Genomic DNA, 18481 nt, shown 5'->3' on the forward strand with positions numbered 1-18481 from the left:
GAATGACTACCTCATCTATGTACCCCACACATACAACTGTTTGTAATGTTCCTCAGTTAAGCAGTGAATTTCAAACACAGATTCAACCACGATGTCCAGGGAGGTTTTCCAATGCCTCACAAGGAAGGGCACCTATTGGTAGACAGGTAAAAATAAGAAACGGACATTGAATATCTCTTTGAGCTGAGGTGAAGTTAATAATTGCACATTGGATGGTGTATCAATACACCCAGACACTACAAAGATACAGACATCCTTCCTAACTCAGTTACAAGGAAGGAAGGAAGGAAGGAAGGAAGGGAGGAAGGAAGGAAACTGCTCAGGGATTTCACCATGAGGCCAATGGCGACTATAAAACAGTAACAGAGTTTAATGACTGTGATAGGAGAAAACTGAGGATGGATCAACAACATTGTAGTTACTCCACAATACTAACCTGATTGACAGAGTGAAAAGAAGGAAGCCTGTACAGAATAAAAAATATTAGAAAAACAGCCTGTTTACTGCAATGTATTAAGTAATACTGCAAAAGATGTGGCAAAGCAATAAACATTTTGTCCTGAATACAAAGTGTTATGTTTTGGAAAAATACAATACAACACATTACCTCATATCACTCTCCAAATTTTCAAGCTTGGTGGTGGCTGCACCATGTTATGGGTCTGCTTGTAATCGTTAACTGGGGAGTTTTTCAGGATAGAAAATAAATGGAATGGAGCTAAGCACAGGCAAAATTCTAGAGGAAAACCTGGTTCAATCTGCTTTCCAATAGTCCACCAATACTTTCTGAAGGCACTATATACAATGTATATTTTTGTGAAATGCAGACTTCATATGGATAAATTGGTTTCCAGAGCTCTGTTAACTCTACTGTGTTTTGTCAAAGAGTGGATGGTGTGCCAATGCTGAGTGGTCACTTCTTGTGGCTGGAGTTCTTGGGGGAGATTTATATGGCAGAGCCATCAGCAGTTTGTTTACAACTGTGCCAAGTTTGTGTCGGATCGCGGCCTGCCCCGGAGCACTGTCAGATCAATAGCCTCGAGAAGTTGACCATCCTCCAGTGACCCAAATCGTCCACCAACAACCAAAATTAAGAAGAAACTGTTTGTGATTCTAGATACATTCTCATAACTTCTGACCCACCTCTGACATGCCCAGGGCCCACTTTGGGTCCCGAACCATAGTTGAAGAAACCCTGCCTTTCTTATATTGATATATTGCATGTTTATTTCCCCTAGATTGGACTTGCCCAAAATGCTTTCCTTAATCTCTGATTGGCTGACAGTGTTTGCCCCGCCTCCCTCCTGTTCACCAGAGCACACTCTTCCACTTCCTAACTGACACCTGTGTCACTGGGCGTGTGTCTGTGTTGAAGTGATGGTATATATACACAAAGTTCTGTTGCCATCATCTAGGCAAATGCTGCTACAAGCTGTGGTGGGCGGAACCAGTCACCTGTCAATAAGACAGAAACACCTGGAGGTGGAAGTACCCCCTACACCCTTCCCCCAGGCACAGGTGATATAGAACGTGTGTGTGTGGTTCCACTCTCTCTCTCTGGACGATGATGAGTGTGTTCTGTCTCTCTGGACAATGATGAGGGTGTACTGTCTCTCAGGGTGATGATGATTGTGTACTGTCTCTCAGGGTGATGATGAGGGTGTACTGTCTCTCAGGGTGACGATGATTGTGTACTGTCTCTCAGGGTGATGATGAGGGTGTACTGTCTCTCAGGGTGACGATGAGGATGTTCTGTCTCTCAGGGTGATGATGAGGGTGTACTGTCTCTCAGGGTGATGATGAGGATGTTCTGTCTCTCAGGGTGATGATGAGTGTACTGTCTCTCAGGGTGATGATGAGGATGTTCTGTCTCTCAGGGTGATGATGAGTGTATACTGTCTCTCAGGGTGATGATGAGGATGTTCTGTCTCTCAGGGTGATGATGAGGGTGTACTGTCTCTCAGGGTGATGACGAGTGTACTGTCTCTCAGGGTGATGATGAGGATGTTCTGTCTCTCAGGGTGATGATGAGTGTACTGTCTCTCAGGGTGATGATGTGGGTGTTCTGTCTCTCAGAGTGATGACGAGTGTACTGTCTCTCAGGGTGATGAGGATGTTCTGTCTCTCAGGGTGATGATGAGGATGTTCTGTCTCTCAGGGTGATGATGAGGGTGTACTGTCTCTCAGGGTGATGATGAGGGTGTACTGTCTCTCAGGGTGACGATGATTGTGTACTGTCTCTCAGGGTGATGATGAGGGTGTACTGTCTCTCAGGGTGATGATGAGGATGTTCTGTCTCTCAGGGTGATGATGAGTGTACTGTCTCTCAGGGTGATGATGAGGATGTTCTGTCTCTCAGGGTGATGATGAGTGTATACTGTCTCTCAGGGTGATGATGAGGATGTTCTGTCTCTCAGGGTGATGATGAGGGTGTACTGTCTCTCAGGGTGATGACGAGTGTACTGTCTCTCAGGGTGATGATGAGGATGTTCTGTCTCTCAGGGTGATGATGAGTGTACTGTCTCTCAGGGTGATGATGTGGGTGTTCTGTCTCTCAGAGTGATGACGAGTGTACTGTCTCTCAGGGTGATGAGGATGTTCTGTCTCTCAGGGTGATGATGAGGATGTTCTGTCTCTCAGGGTGATGATGAGGGTGTACTGTCTCTCAGGGTGATGATGAGGATGTTCTGTCTCTCAGGGTGATGATGAGTGTACTGTCTCTCAGGGTGATGATGTGGGTGTTCTGTCTCTCAGAGTGATGACGAGTGTACTGTCTCTCAGGGTGATGATGAGGATGTTCTGTCTCTCAGGGTGATGATGAGTGTACTGTCTCTCAGGGTGATGAGGATGTTCTGTCTCTCAGGGTGATGATGAGGATGTTCTGTCTCTCAGAGTGATGATGAGAGTGTTCTGTCTCTCAGGGTGATGATGAGGATGTTCTGTCTCTCAGAGTGATGATGAGGGTGTTCTGTCTCTCAGGGTGATGATGAGGATGTTCTGTCTCTCAGGGTGATGATGAGTGTACTGTCTCTCAGGGTGATGATGAGGATGTTCTGTCTCTCAGGGTGATGATGAGGGTGTTCTGTCTCTCAGGGTGATGATGTGGGTGTTCTGTCTCTCAGGGTGATGATGAGTGTGTAATGTCTCTCAGGGTGATGATGTGGGTGTTCTGTCTCTCAGGGTGATGATGAGTGTACTGGTTCTCAGGGTGATGATGTGGGTGTTCTGTCTATCAGGGTGATGATGAGTGTACTGTCTCTCAGGGTGATGATGTGGGTGTTCTGTCTCTCAGGGTGATGATGAGTGTACTGGCTCTCAGGGTGATGATGTGGGTGTTCTGTCTCTCAGGGTGATGATGTGGGTGTACTGTCTCTCAGGGTGATGATGTGGGTGTTCTGTCTATCAGGGTGATGATGAGTGTACTGTCTCTCAGGGTGATGATGTGGGTGTTCTGTCTCTCAGGGTGATGATGAGTGTGTAATGTCTCTCAGGGTGATGATGTGGGTGTTCTGTCTCTCAGCGCGATGATGAGTGTGTAATGTCTCTCAGGGTGATGATGTGGGTGTTCTGTCTCTCAGAGTGATGTTGTGACACATATACACACACTGCTAGCTTGCCTGCCCCGGTCTGCTAATTGCTAGCTTGCCTGCCCCGGTCTGCTAACTGCTAACTTGCCTGCCCCGGTCTGCTAACTGCTAGCCCCTGTTAACTGATTGCTTGCTAACCCGGTCTGCTAACTGCTAGCTTGCCAGCCCCGGTCTGCTAACTGCTAGCCTCGGCCTACTAACTGTTAGCGTGTTAGCATCGGCCTGCTAACTGTCTGAATCGCCGCGTCCCCAGTCAGCCCAACCACTCACTGGACTCATATGTTCACTTGGCTATGCATGCCTCTCTCTAATATCAATATGCCTCGTCCATTACTGTCCTGGTTAGTGATTACTGTCTTATTTCATTATAGAGCCTTTAGCCCTGCTCAATATGCCTTAACCAACCATGTTGTCCCACCTCCTATATATGCGATAACATCACCTGGTTTAAACGTCTCTAGAAACTATATCTCTCTCATCATTACTCAATGCCTAGGTTTACCTCCAATGTACTCACATTGTACCTTACCTTTGTCTGTACACTATGCCTTGAATCTATGCTATCGTGCCCAGAAACGTACTCCTTTTACTCTCTGTTCCGAACGTGCTAGACGGCCAGTTCGTATAGCATTTAGCCGTACCCTTATCCTACTTCTCCTCTGTTCCTCTGGTGATGTAGAGGGTAATCCAGGTCCTGCTGTGCCTAGCTCCACCCCCACTCCTTAGGTGCTCTCATTGGTTGACTTCTGTAACCGCAAAGCCTTGGTTTTATGCATGTTAACATTAGAAGCCTACTCCCTAAGTTTGTTTTACTCACTGCTTTTGCACACTCTGCCAACCTGGATGTCTTAGCCGTGTCTGAATCCTGGCTTAGGAAAACCACCAAAAACCCTGAAATCTCCATCGCTAACTATATATATATTATCCGCCAAGTAGAACTGCCAAAGGGGGCGGTTTTGCAATCTGCTGCAAAAATAGCCTGCAGAGTTCTGTATTACTATCCAAGTCTGTACCCAAACAATTTGAGCTTCTACTTCTAAAAATTCACCTTTCCAGAAACAAGACTCTCACTGTTGCCACTTGCTATAGACCTCCCTCAGCCCCCAGCTGTGCCCTCGATACCATATGTGAATTGATTGCCCCCCATCTATCTTCTGAGCTCGTGCTACTAGGTGACCTAAACTGGGACCTGCTTAATAACACCCCTGCCATCCTACAATCCAAGCTTGATGCCCTCAATCTCACACAAATGATCAATGAACCTACCAGGTACAACTCCAAATCCGTAAACACGGGCACCCTCATAGATGTCATCCTAACTAACTCGCCCTCCAAATACAACTCCAAGACCACCCCTCAATGCTGTCAAACGCTCCCTAAAACACTTCAGCAAGCAGGCCTTTCTAATCGACCTGGCCGGGGTATCCTGGAATGACATTGACCTCATCCCGTCAGTAGATGATGCCTGGCTATTCTTTAAAAATGCCTTCCTCACCATCTTAAAGCGTGCCCCATTCAAAAAATGTAGAACTAGGAATAGATATAGTCCTTGGTTCACTCCAGACCTGTCTGCTCTTGACCAGCACAAAAACATCCTGTGGCGTCCTGCATTAGCATCAAACAGCCCCCGTGATATGCAACTTTTCAGGGAAGTTAGGAACAAATATACACAGGCAGTTAGGAAAGCTAAGGCTAGCTTTTTCAAACAGAAATTTGCATCCTGTAGTACTAACTCAAAAACGTTCTAGGACACTGTAAAGTCCATGGAGAATAAGAGCACCTCCTCCCAGCTGCCCACTGCTCTGAGGCTTGGAAACACTGTCACCACCGATAAATCAGCTATAATTGAGAATTGCAATAAGCATTTCTCTACGGCTGGCCATGTTTTCCACCTGGCTAACCCTAACCTGGTCAACTGCCCGGCACCCTCCACAACAACCCACCAAAGCCCCCACCATTTCTCCTTTACCCAAATCCAGATAACTGATGTTCTGAAAGAGCTACAAAATCTGGACCCCTAAAAATCAGCCGGGCTAGACAATCTGGACCCTCTCTTTCTAAAATGATCTGCCGAAATTGTTGCAACCCCTATTACTAGCCTGTTCAACCTCTCTTTCGTATCGTCCGAGATTCCCAAAGATTGGAAAGCTGCCACGATCATCCCCCTCTTCAAAGGGGGTGGCACTCTAGACCCAAATGGCTACAGACCTATATCCATCCTACCCTGTCTTTCTAAGGTCTTCGAAAGCCAAGTTAACAAACAGATTACCGACCATTTCGAATCCCACCGTACCTTCTCCGCTATGCAATCTGGTTTCCGAGCTGGTCATGGGTGCACCTCAGCCACGCTCAAGGTCCTAAACGACATAATAACCGCCATCGATAAGAGACATTACTGTGCAGCCGTATTCATTGACCCGGTCAAGTCTTCTGACTCGGTCAATCACCACATTCTTATTGGCAGACTGGACAGGTTTCACAAATGATTGCCTCGCCTGGTGTACCAACTACTTCTCTGATAGAGTTCAGTGTGTCAAATCGGAGGGCCTGTTGTCCTGACCTCTGGCAGTCTCTATGGGGGTGCCACAGGGTTCAATTCTCGGGCCGAATCTCTTCTCTGTATACATCAATGATATTGCTCTTGCTGCTGGTGATTCTCTGATACACCTCTACGCAGACGACACCATTCTGTATACTTCTGGACCCTCTTTCTCTCACATTAAACATCTCCAATCCAAAATTAAATCTAGAATTGGCTTCCTATATCCCCTATATCTTCCTATATCGCTTCCTACAAAGCATCCTTCACTCATGCTGCCAAACATACTGACCATCCTACTGATCCTCGACTTCGGTGATGTCATCTATAAAATAGCCTCCAACACTCTACTCAACAAACTGGATGCAGTCTATCACAGTGCCATCCGTTTGTCACCAAATCCCCATACACTACCCACCATTGCGACCTGTACGCTCTCGTTGGTTCGCCCTCGCTTCATACTCGTCGCCAAACCCACTGGCTACAGGTTATCTACAAGTCTCTGCTAGGTAAAGCCTCGCCTTATCTCAGCTCACTGGTCCCCATAGCAGCATCCACCCGTAGCACGCGCTCCAGCATATATATCTCGCTGGTCACCCCCAAAGCCAATTCCTCCTTTGGTCGTCTTTCCTTCCAGTTCTCTGCTGCCAATGACTGGAACAAACTGCAAAAATCTCTGAAGCTGGAGACTCATATCTCCATCACTAATTTTAAGCACCAGCTGTCAGAAAAGCTCACAGATCACTGCACCTGTTCATAGCCCATCTATCTACCTCATCCCCATACTGTATTTATTTATTTATCTTGCTGCTTTGCACCCCAGTATCTCTACTTGCACATTCATCTTCTGCACATCTACCATTCCAGTGTTTTATTGCTATATTGTAATTATTTCGCCACCATGGCCTATTTATTTCCTTATCTTACCTCATTTACACTCACTGTATATAGACTTTTTGTTTTCTTTTGTTCTACTGTATTATTGACTGTATGTTTTGTTTATTCCATGTGTAACTCTGTGTTGTTGTAAGTGTCAAACTGCTTTTCTTTATCTTGGCCAGGTTGCAGTTGTAAATGAGAACTTGTTCTCAACTAGCCTACCTGGTTAAATAAAAATAAAAACACACACCACTGTGGAGTGGAGTACTGTGACTATGTAGTTGTACTGTTTCTCCAGGAGGGGGCAGACCTTGTCCAGTCTACTGTGAAAGCCAGAGGATAGCTGCTGCTGGGGAGACTGTTGAAGAAGAGCTGCTGCTAGGGAGACTGCTGAAAGAGGCTGGGGTTACAGACACAGCCAAACCCAAGAGGAGGTGAGAGGGTCTGGGCAAGAGGCTGGGATTACAGACACATGTTTTGTTTAAAAAAAAACACAGTAATAAACAATATTTCAACTACAGTCCTTTAAAAGTTGCGAGCTTAGAGGTACCCAGCGTCGTCACGGCGTCATTGCTCCAGACCACCACAAGGGGAACTTAGAGGTACCCAGAGTCGTCACAGCGTCATTGCTCCAGACCACCACAATCGAGTTAGAGGTACCCAGCGTCGTCACGGCGTCATTGCTCCAGACCACCACAAGGTGGGCGATAGTGCACTCATTATGCATTTGGGTCCCAAGGTTTTTATATGACCAATCATATTGAGTGGTTCCAATGACGAATTTGACGCAAGCCACCCGTCCCTGGTGACTTTCTTCAGCAAAGATGTCTGACAAAACATTATAGTGGAAACAAATGTAAGTAGTTATAACGTCATAATGAGTCAAGCAAAAAATGTACAATTGACAGGAATATGTTAGTCAAATGATTGTGCATATTTTTGTCATAAAGTAAATTTATGAAAATCGCTATTTAGCTAGTTGTTTTCCAGTCATATCCAAGACCAGGTGTATCAAACTCATTCTCTGAATGATGCTGTGTCTGCATGTATATATTACAGATATACACTTCAACAGTGTTTACCACTCCTGCTCCTGGGACATCAATGATTACACATTGTAACTATGCAGTAGACTAGAAACATGATTTAAGTAAAGGCTGATTTGTAATTTATATATACAGAATAAAAAACAGTACTTCGTGCCAGCACGCCCACAAGCGAGCCACTCAGGCGGAGAATGACATGTGGAAGAGGGGGAGGAACGGGAAGGGAGTAACAATCCAGGCTATTTCCTCTGAGACCTGCATAAGAATGCAATGAAAGAAGCAAGGAGCAGGTTTCGCACCCTCAACATTCTAGCCCGAAGTCCAGCACGCCATCGACTGTGCCCAAATGTATTATTTGGGGTAGGGGCGTATTGTGGCTAAAAACACTTTATCTTTTGGAATATTTAACATGTGGAAAGGGGAAAAGGTATTATTATTAGTTTATCACGAGCGTAGCAGGATGGGCTATTAGCTGAACAATAGACTATTCAACCTTTACTAAAGAATTGTCTAATAGCCGAGCTAGGTGTGAACCCCCACCCCTCCCCAACTTGAGCTAGGTGTGAACCCCCCCCACCCCTCCCAACTTGAGCTAGGTGTGAACCCCCCACCCCTCCCCAACTTGAGCTAGGTGTGAAACCCCCCACCCCCTCCTCAACTTGAGCTAGGTGTGAAACCCCCCCCACCCCCCCCAACTTGAGCTAGGTGGCTAGGTGTGAAACCCCCACCCCCTCCTCAACTTGAGCTAGGTGTGAAACCCCCCCCACCCCTCCCCAACTTGAGCTAGGTGTGAAACCCCCCCCAACTTGAGCTAGGTGTGAACCCCCTCCCCAACTTGCAACAAATCAATTTGTATATACCTTTCCACATCTACCTACACACTACACACCTACACACGGTTAATGTTCTGATAAATATATATATATATATATTGGTCCAAAGGCACTGCATCTTGGAGCAAGATTCTTTACTTCAGTCCCTGGTTCTAATCCAGGCTGTATCACATCCGACCGTGATTGGGAGTGCCATGGGGCGGCATACAATTGGCCCAACATCATCTGGGTTTGGCCGGGGTAGGCCGACGTTGTAAATAAGAATTTGTTCTTACCTGACTTGCCTAGTTAAATGGGTACATTTTAAAAAAGGGTACATTTACAAATAAAGGGTCAATTTAAAAAACAACTGGTGGCAACCGCAGCGCCATCAATAGGAGGTGAACAGCGGCTGGTGCTGAAAATGTAGATAACTTGTTATACAAGTGTTGCACACCAACAGATGGAGGAAACCTACACCAGTCGAGCAATTCATTTCAACAATAATCTTCATTTTAATGTGACTTCACAAACAACAAGAGGGTTAATTGGAGTATTTCTTCGGAGCCTAGACCTATTTAAAATAACTTACCTGGCTGAGGTCGGCTCTGAGGCTTAACAGCCTGATAGAAGTAGCATTTTTTTTAAATTAGGCCTACTTACAATTGCAACTGGTCAAAAATGTAGCATCCGACATAAAACAATCATTTAAATAGAAAAAGTCTGCACGTTCAAACTAAAACAGTGTAATTAAAAAGAAAGCACATATTTGTAATCCCCAAACTTTAAAAGTAATTGGAAAGGTAGATACCAATAATGTGTGTCATTGTGTTTACAATAAAGAATGAACAAGATGTAAACAAGACGCCATGTTTTTATTTACAGTAGTGATGGACAACTGGAGGCATTTTGAAAACAGGTTTTCAAACACTTGTTTTCCACAACTGTAGCAGGTGAAGCCCATCATGCAAATGGTTCCTATTAGCAGGACAGTAGACTTTTTATAGCCCAACTACTGTTGTGAAAATCCCTCAAGTTGCAATGTAATTCGATGCTTAAGTACTCTAAAGTCCTAACTCAAAACAGCAGTCCAGTATTTATTCATCAACATCTTTATGTTAATAAAATAACAAGAAAAAAGAAATGCAAATGCAGATGTTTTCTATAAACTCCCTTTTAGTCACACTTCCACCCAGCTCCACGACCACAGGTAAAACCTTGCTGAGATGATCAATGTTTTCAGTTTTTCTCGGCATAGAAACACCATAATATGAATAAAATTAATGAAGCAGGCTCTCTGTGGCAAGAACAAATGCTTCATGACCAATAAGTGGTGCGATAGGAGGGGGGTGGGGCATATAGAAACTTGCAAGCTTCTGCTCTCCCAACTTGGAATACTTGGACATCAAATGTCGTCCTTTTAACCTTCCCAGAGAGTTCTCAGGGATTATCGCCATGGCTGTGTACATCCCGACCCCTTAAGCTGGCACCAAAAAGGCTCTCAAAGATGTTCATTGGACCCTGAACAAACTGGAGACAGCGTAGCTTGAGCCAGCATTCATTGTCGGAGGGGGACATTAACAAAAGTATTTTAAGGACTGTGCTCCCGTATTACTATCAACACATTGACTTTCCAACTCACGAACATTCAACTCGTGACTACTGCTATATGCCTTTTCGACAATTTTATAAGGCCATCTCCCGTCCTCCTTTTGGCAAATTTGACCACGACTCCATTTTGCTCCTCCCTACCTGCAAACAAAGATTCCAGAGGGAAGTTCTGGTGGTCAGGTCTGTACAACGCTGGTCTGACCAATCAGAATCCATGCTCCAAGACAGTTTTAATCACGTGCCCTGGAATAGGTTTCGGGTCGATAGTATGGTTAAACTACAACTACGAACCTACGTAGATCGATCAAGATGCCGAGACACAGGTATAGGGACAAAGTAGAGGAGAAATTCAGTGGGTCGGACACGAGGCATATGTGGCAGGAACTTCTAATGATTACTGATTACTAAAAGAAAGCCAGTCACGTCGCGGAAACCAACGCCGCCCTACCAGACGAGCTAAACACCTTTTTCTCACGCTTTGAGCATAACGACTCTGAGTTGCAGAGGAGAGCCCCCTTGGGGTGTCCATGGAGGACATATGTAAGTCATTCAAGTGCGTTAACCCTTTCAAGGCAGCCGGACCAGACATTGTGTTTTCGGACATTTTCTCTCTCTAGCTCAAGACATTATCCCCACCTGCTTCAAGATGTCCACTATCATCCTAAGTGTCCAAGAAGGGGAAAGTAACTGACCTGATTGACTACCGACCCGTAGCACTCACTTGCTTCGAGAGGCTAGTCAAAGATCACATCACCGCCTCTCTCCCCGACACACTTGACCCTAACACTCGACCCTAATGCCCCGACAGATCCACGGAAGATGCCATTGCCATTGCACTGCACACTGCCCTTACCCACCTGGACAAAAGGAATGCATATGTCAGGATGCTGTTAATTGACTGCCCTCTGCCTTCAATTCGTTAGTGCCCTCTAAGCTCAATATAAAGCCCACAGCCCTGCGTTTGAACTCCTCCTTATGCAACTGGGTCCTGGACTTCCTGACAGGCCGGCCCTCAGGTGGTGAAGGTAGAAAACATTACCTCCTCCACACTGATCCTCAACATGGGGGCCCCACAAGGGTGCGTCCTCAGTCCCCTCCTGTACTCCCTGTATACCCACGACTGCGTGGCCTCACACAGTTCCAACTCCATCATCAAGTTAGCTGATGACACGACAGTAGTAGGGGCCTGATTACCAACAACGACAGCGTGGTGCCAGGCAAACAACCTCTCCCTCAATGTCAGCAAAACAAAGGGAGCTGATTGTGGACTTCAAGAGGAACCAGGCCGGGCACGCCCAAATCCTCATCAATGTGGCCAGCATGGAGATGGTCAAAAACGAATAGTTCCTCTGCGTAGTCATCTCCGAAGAGCTGAAATGGTCAAACCACATTGACACCATGGTGAATAAGGCATGACAGCGACACTTCAACCTTCAACAAGAGGGCTCTCAAAATGTTCTACAGATCCACCATCGGGAGCATACTGTCGGGTTGTATCACAGCCTGGTACGTCAACTCCACCGCCACTGACCACAAGGCTCTACAGAGAGTTGTTCGCTCAGCCGAACGCACCATCGGGAGCATACTGTCGGGTTGCATCACAGCCTGGTATGTCAACTCCACCGCCACTGACCACAAAGCTCTACAGAGGGTTGTTCGCTCAGCCGAACACACCATTGGGTGCACAATGCCTGCCCTCCAGGGACCTCAGCCAGCCCAACCATGGCCTGTCCTCCCTGATTCCATCACTCAGACGCAGACAGTATGAGAGGTATCATGGCAAAAACTGCACCTTGCCAAGCAGTTGCCATACCATGCAGTGATGCAGCCAGTCAAGATGCTCTCAATATTGTGCAGCTATAAAACGTTGAGGATCTGAGGGCCCATGCCAAATCTTTTAAGCCTCCTGGGGGAGAAGAGGCATCAGAGCCAGCGTAGTAGGATTCTTCTTCCATAGAAAGATCTTATGCTTTGCAATAATGGAAAGATTTTCAGAGTTGACATGTTAGACTGCAGTGTTTCATTTTCGCTTCAATAATTGAAATAACACCTCAAGTACTTCCTCTCATCAGGTGCATCGATTTATTTTTGTCAAAACTGCAACATTTCGCTTGCACCATTTAAACAGGCTTCCAACGGGAAGTGCAAATGAATCCTTCCAATTTCCGAATCCAGGGCTGAATCAAACATATGGAATCTGAGACGACATAACTGTCTTGAGTATGAGGAGAGACATGCTAAAAACAGTACCACATTGGTTGCAGTGAGAGTGATCCATACCATGGGCAGTTAGGCTGGAGAAGAGCGATCTTTTTCCATTTGAGGGTGACGGAAATGTGTAAGAAGTGAAAAGCCCCTTTACAGAGTCACACATATTCTAACCTCCAGGCTATTCCCGAAAACTGTAGACGGCAAAGCATATATTGTAAACTATATCCTCCTGTATTGTATTTACTCTAAAATGTTTATTCTATTCTACTTTCGTTTACTTCTGGTTCATTCTTATCGTTTCTTATTTCTTATTGTTGTTGCATTGTCCAGAAGGAACCTGCCACCAGTAAGCATTTCGCTGGATGTGTATCCTGTACATATGACTAATAAAACGTGGAACTATATTTCCCTTACATCTGTTATTGTTAGCGTTCAGGAGCATTCGCAGCGTTGTGCTCCCTTTCCAAATACATTCTTAACAATGTTTTTCAAAACAACAATACATTTGAATCATGGATTGAATGTGTAAGATACATTTCGAGGTCTGTTGCAGAGAGTCTTGGACGTTTGAAGTCTAGTACTGCTCCCTTTGAAATATGACAAAATCAACGTTAATTTATTCAAAATGTAGATGTTAATCATGCCCTTTATTATTGAGAGGAATAACTCATAGCCGTATGGCTGAAGGTTCTGTTGATTAGACACATAAAGGCCTAACTAACCATTTTAATCATGGAAATCCATGCTTAATAAAACATTAGTATACATTGTTTTTTTAATAATATAAAATGAATTTAATTTCTTACAATGACAACAGGTGGAGACAACATACAGGCGGTGTGTTGTGCGCCTCACCAATCACGACACAGAACGCAGCGAAGAGCAGCGGTAGCTGTTTTAACCTCACTTATGGATTCATCTATCTAACATTTTGAGCTGTGCATCTATTTTCAGATAGTTACCATTAATTGCGTGACTATCTACCAGATCTAGAAACACCGTCGGGAAATGTCACATAGCGACTAGACAGTGCACTGTTGAGCGAAGTCTGCCTGCCTACCTTTGAAGTCTACCCCGTTGCGCACTGGCTATATGTTTGGTCAGTCTGTTCTTCCGTGTGCCTCTTGGTGAATGGGACGTTGTAAAACGGCATTAACTGACTATTGTTGGATAAATGACTCACTCATGAAAGTCTCTTCGAGGTCTGCGGACAGAGCCAGCGGCTGAATGGGAAATGAATGTGACCGGGAAACAGCTACCAGAACAGATAGAGCGTCCAGCCAGCCTCTTGGTTCCAACTTGGGCAAGTACAGGCTCTCTCTCTCTCTGCCTTTTTAAAATACCCTACTAAATATCTATTTTGTTTAGTTTGTTTAATCAGATATGCCCCAGTTCTGCTGGAAAGAAAATGTCAGGATTTAAAACAAAAAATATCACATCAGTAGATCATTTCCCCCATGGATGCTTGAGAAGCAGGAAGTAGGTAGGAGCATTTTAATAAATATTCCATCATGTAGCTTGCTATGCAGCTTGCACTCAAAGAAAGTTGTTTTTATTCTACCTAACACAATCTATTCTGCATTCACGCGTTCATTGCGTTCCTATATGGATGAGTTCTTCTGTTCCTACATGGCTTGTGGTTATCAATAATCGCAGATTTGTCCTCATGCAACGCTATAGGTAAATAAGATGATCAAAGTAGATTGAAGTTGTGATTTAAAAAGTACATAATGAACCCTTTTACCTTATTCTCAACCTGCTGGTAGAGCATGTTTTGACAGTGGATTTAAAAGTTGATGTGAAAACAATCTTAACTTGAACATGATTGGTCAACTCAGCCCCCTGCATCAATTTAAATCATTTATATTATTTTGGGTTTCTGCAGTTCAGTCATGGCTGTGGTACTCTAATTTAGCCCAGTCAGAGGGCTGTAAGAAAACTCGGGAGTTGGTCCCCAGAGATATGGGATAAAAGGCAGGAATTCGGTTGGTGAGGGATTAATGTTCCACTATTCCTGCTAGTACTGTAGAGACCTTGAAGAGGAGGAATATGAAATTAATAGTAAAAATGTAAAAAGACTAAAAAGCAAAAATTGGCCAACCAGGTGGTTCATATCTCAGTACTGTGGACTAAGAAAAGGGTACTATATTATAACAAATACTTAATTTAGTCAAACATATGATTGAATTGTTGACAACACATTAGATTATGCATCATAACATAGCATCCATTGTCCACTGAGATCAAGGTTCAATCCACCAATCTGATATTTCAGTCCCCCCTTCCCCCCCAATGTGACCTTAATGACCAATGCAATACATGTTTTTTTTAACTTGTTAATAATTCCCCCTTATATTCTTCCATTAATGAAAGTGAATATCCCTAATTTATTTGTTTTTATAAAACAACCCTCCAATTTATTTATATTTATTTCACCTTTTTTAAACCAGGTAGGCTAGTTGAGAACAAGTTCTCATTTGCAACTGCGACCTGGCCAAGATAAAGCATAGCAGTGTGAACAGACAACACAGAGTTACACATGGAGTAAACAATTAACAATATCAGACAGACCTGCAGTGATGAAAGTTGATTCTTTGATATAAGAGAATCCACAGTTCCTACATCCATTTTTTTTAAACGTATAAATTAAATGTCATTTTGATATCATAGATGGTCAGTCCTTGCACCCATAGCTCTGCCTATACATGTGAGAGTGGTTCCATTTCTCCAGGCCCATCCGTCAGTTTTTTTTTCACTACCAAAACAAAGGCAGGGTTGGCAGTTTGTTATGGTTTCTAGCTTTAAAAGGTTGATATGACATAGTAGAGCGGTAACTTCAGACACACACACACACAAAGATAGTAGCGTATGAAACATTAAACAATAAAACATTCATAAGAACACAAGGGAATAACAGAAGCATTGTCTTCTGCTATGAATCTCAGTAATGATTCAAGGTTTTTAACCATTCCTCTTCTTCCCACGGGATCAACAGCCCCTATTTGTGGTGATGTGATTTGATGTTCTATTGCTTTTCAATGTGAGCCTCTAAACTGCCCTGGTCTGCCCTTTAAAACTCTTTAGAATTATGTTTACACTCTTCTTTTCTGTTTAGATGACTCCACGTCCTATAGCTGTAGATTCAGCCATAAGGCTCAAGCCCAATGAATGGGAAAGATACTACCTGATCTAGTCATGTCAATTAGTTTTAGTCTTAAGTATCATGGGATGGGCCAACCTGGCGCTCATTAAGTCCCATCACTTCAGTTACATTCTCCAAGGAATGATCATCCATTGTGAGGTATATTCAATGTTCAACATACCTGTCTGTAGTGCCAGAGGCCAAGCAGTATGTGTACTATCAAACCATGTTCTAGTCTGCCTTCAGGATCTGATCTTTTTGGTTATTATTCTTTAATGAAACACCTCCTTTGATTTGAGCTGTAATGAAAACTGTGATGTACATGGGGGGGTTCCTCTTAGGCCTGGAGGTTCCTCTTAGCATGGAACATAATTACACCCCAGTGGAGTGTGAAAGTCGATGGAGTTGTAGCCAGGAAATCAATCAGGCTTAATATTAAACCATGTGAGTGCTTACTGACGTTTCTGTTTGGAAAATGTCATATCCACAGCCACCTTGGTGGCTTTTAACTTGACTCTCTATTATACTGGCTGTAAGCGATGCAATCTCAACCAGATAATGATTCTCCTATATATGATTCCTATAAGTTCAGCTAGGCTGATACCGATTTTAAATCCTTTCCTGAGATGTTTACTTATCAAAAAAAAAAAAAATGCAACTCCTCCACTGCATTGTTATTAGTGACCCACAACATTTTCATTTTGATCTAAGGCAGAGAGAGACCTCATGAATTTGAATGATGTCCAATGCATTTCAAAATGATTTTTTGTTGCCTTCTCTAAAAATGGGATATTTCCGAAAGTGTTTGCTCATACCAGGTTCTACTGATTTGCATAATGCCTGTTTAACCTCGCTGTCATACTGCTGATGATGTGTAATTATTATTAATATTATATTTACTGTGTATCATTATGCTGGATTGTATTCCCCTTGAATTCCTGAATGATCACAGATCACAATAGGTGTACTTTTGGTGTAAGTTTGTATTACAATTTAGGATATTCCCTTAAAAGTGTAAACAGATTAGGCTTGGCCCTCAACTGAGCATCGCTTTGCTGACATTATCCCTCGAGGGAAGGTTTGAATGACCTCCAACCAGACGGAAGGTTTGAATGACCTCCAACCAGACGGAAGGTTTGAATGACCTCCAACCAGACGGAAGGATTGAATGACCTCCAACCAGACGGAAGGTTTAAATGACCTCCAACCAGACGGAAGGTTTAAATGACCTCCAACCAGACGGAAGGTCCAACCAGACGGAAAATGACCTCCAACCAGACGGAAGGTTTGAATGACCTCCAACCAGACGGAAGGTTTAAATGACCTCCAACCAGACGGAAGGTTTAAATGACCTCCAACCAGACGGAAGGTTTAAATGACCTCCAACCAGACGGAAGGTTTAAATGACCTCCAACCAGACGGAAGGTTTAAATGACCTCCAACCAGACGGAAGGTTTAAATGACCTCCAACCAGACGGAAGGTTTAAATGACCTCCAACCAGACGACCTCCAACCAGACGGAAGGTTTAAATGACCTCCAACCAGACGGAAGGTTTAAATGACCTCCAACCAGACGGAAGGTTTAAATGACCTCCAACCAGACGGAAGGTTTGAATGACCTCCAACCAGACGGAAGGTTTGAATGACCTCCAACCAGACGGAAGGTTTAAATGACCTCCAACCAGACGGAAGGTTTAAATGACCTCCAACCAGACGGAAGGTTTGAATGACCTCCAACCAGACGGAAGGTTTAAATGACCTCCAACCAGACGGAAGGTTTAAATGACCTCCAACCAGACGGAAGGTTTAAATGACCTCCAACCAGAGGGAAGGTTTGAATACCTTCACCTGAATTCTACTGAGTTCAACCCGGAATTTAATGAGTCCAACCACCTGAATTTAAATGAGTTCACCTTTATTCTACTGAGTTTAAATGTCCAACCAGACTGAAGTTCACATGACCTCAACTGAAGTTCACCTGTATTCAACCAGACGGAAGGTTTAAATGTATTCAACCAGACGGAAGGTTTCAAATGATTCAACCAGAGAAGGTTTAAATCACCTTTATTCAACCGGAAGGTTTGAATGACCTCCAACCAGACGGAAGTTCACCTGTTTGAATTCAACCAGACCGACGGAAGGTTTTCACCTGTATTCTACTGAGTTCATTTAAATGATTCCAACCACGGAAGGTTTGTATTCTACTGGGTTCACCTGTATTCTTCTTAGTTCATCTGTATTCTACTAAATTCACCTGTATTCTACTAGGTTCATCTGTATTCTACTTAGTTCACCTGTATTCATCTGAGTTCACCTGTGTTCATCTGAGTTCACCTGTATTCTACTGGGTTAATCTGTATTCTTCTTAGTTCATCTGTAGTCTACTGAGTTCACCTGTATTCTACTGAGTTCACCTGTATTCTACCGAGTTCACCTGTATTCTACCGAGTTCACCTGTATTCTACCGAATTCATCTGTGTTCTACCGAGTTCACCTATGTCCTACTGAGTTCACCTGTATTCTACTGAGTTCATTTGTATTCTACCACACCTGTATTCTACTGGGTTCACCTGTATTCTTCTTAGTTCATCTGTATTCTACTAAATTCCAACCAGACGGAAGGTTTAAATGACCTCCAACCTGTACTGACCTCC

The 18481-nt window shown here is 44.0% G+C and overlaps 1 protein-coding gene across 1 annotated transcript in view; it reads left to right on the top strand.

Moving 5' to 3' along the window:
• The first annotated feature begins 1419 nt into the window (after positions 1-1419).
• Positions 1420-18481, top strand: part of LOC112255811 (gamma-2-syntrophin-like) — an 88115-nt gene continuing 71053 nt past the window's right edge. Inside the window, exons 1-12 of the mRNA XM_042326238.1 lie at positions 1420-1518; positions 1648-1677; positions 1822-1878; positions 2077-2130; positions 2304-2360; positions 2559-2612; positions 2755-2823; positions 3009-3065; positions 3181-3249; positions 3407-3473; positions 7304-7439; positions 11939-12236. Coding sequence (XP_042182172.1) covers positions 1420-1518; positions 1648-1677; positions 1822-1878; positions 2077-2130; positions 2304-2360; positions 2559-2612; positions 2755-2823; positions 3009-3065; positions 3181-3249; positions 3407-3473; positions 7304-7439; positions 11939-12236 — 1047 coding nt within the window. The remainder of the gene's footprint in view (positions 1519-1647; positions 1678-1821; positions 1879-2076; positions 2131-2303; positions 2361-2558; positions 2613-2754; positions 2824-3008; positions 3066-3180; positions 3250-3406; positions 3474-7303; positions 7440-11938; positions 12237-18481) is intronic.

Source organism: Oncorhynchus tshawytscha, linkage group LG08 (genome assembly GCF_018296145.1).
Source record: "Oncorhynchus tshawytscha isolate Ot180627B linkage group LG08, Otsh_v2.0, whole genome shotgun sequence".
In the NCBI taxonomy this organism is placed as follows: Eukaryota; Metazoa; Chordata; class Actinopteri; order Salmoniformes; family Salmonidae; genus Oncorhynchus; species Oncorhynchus tshawytscha.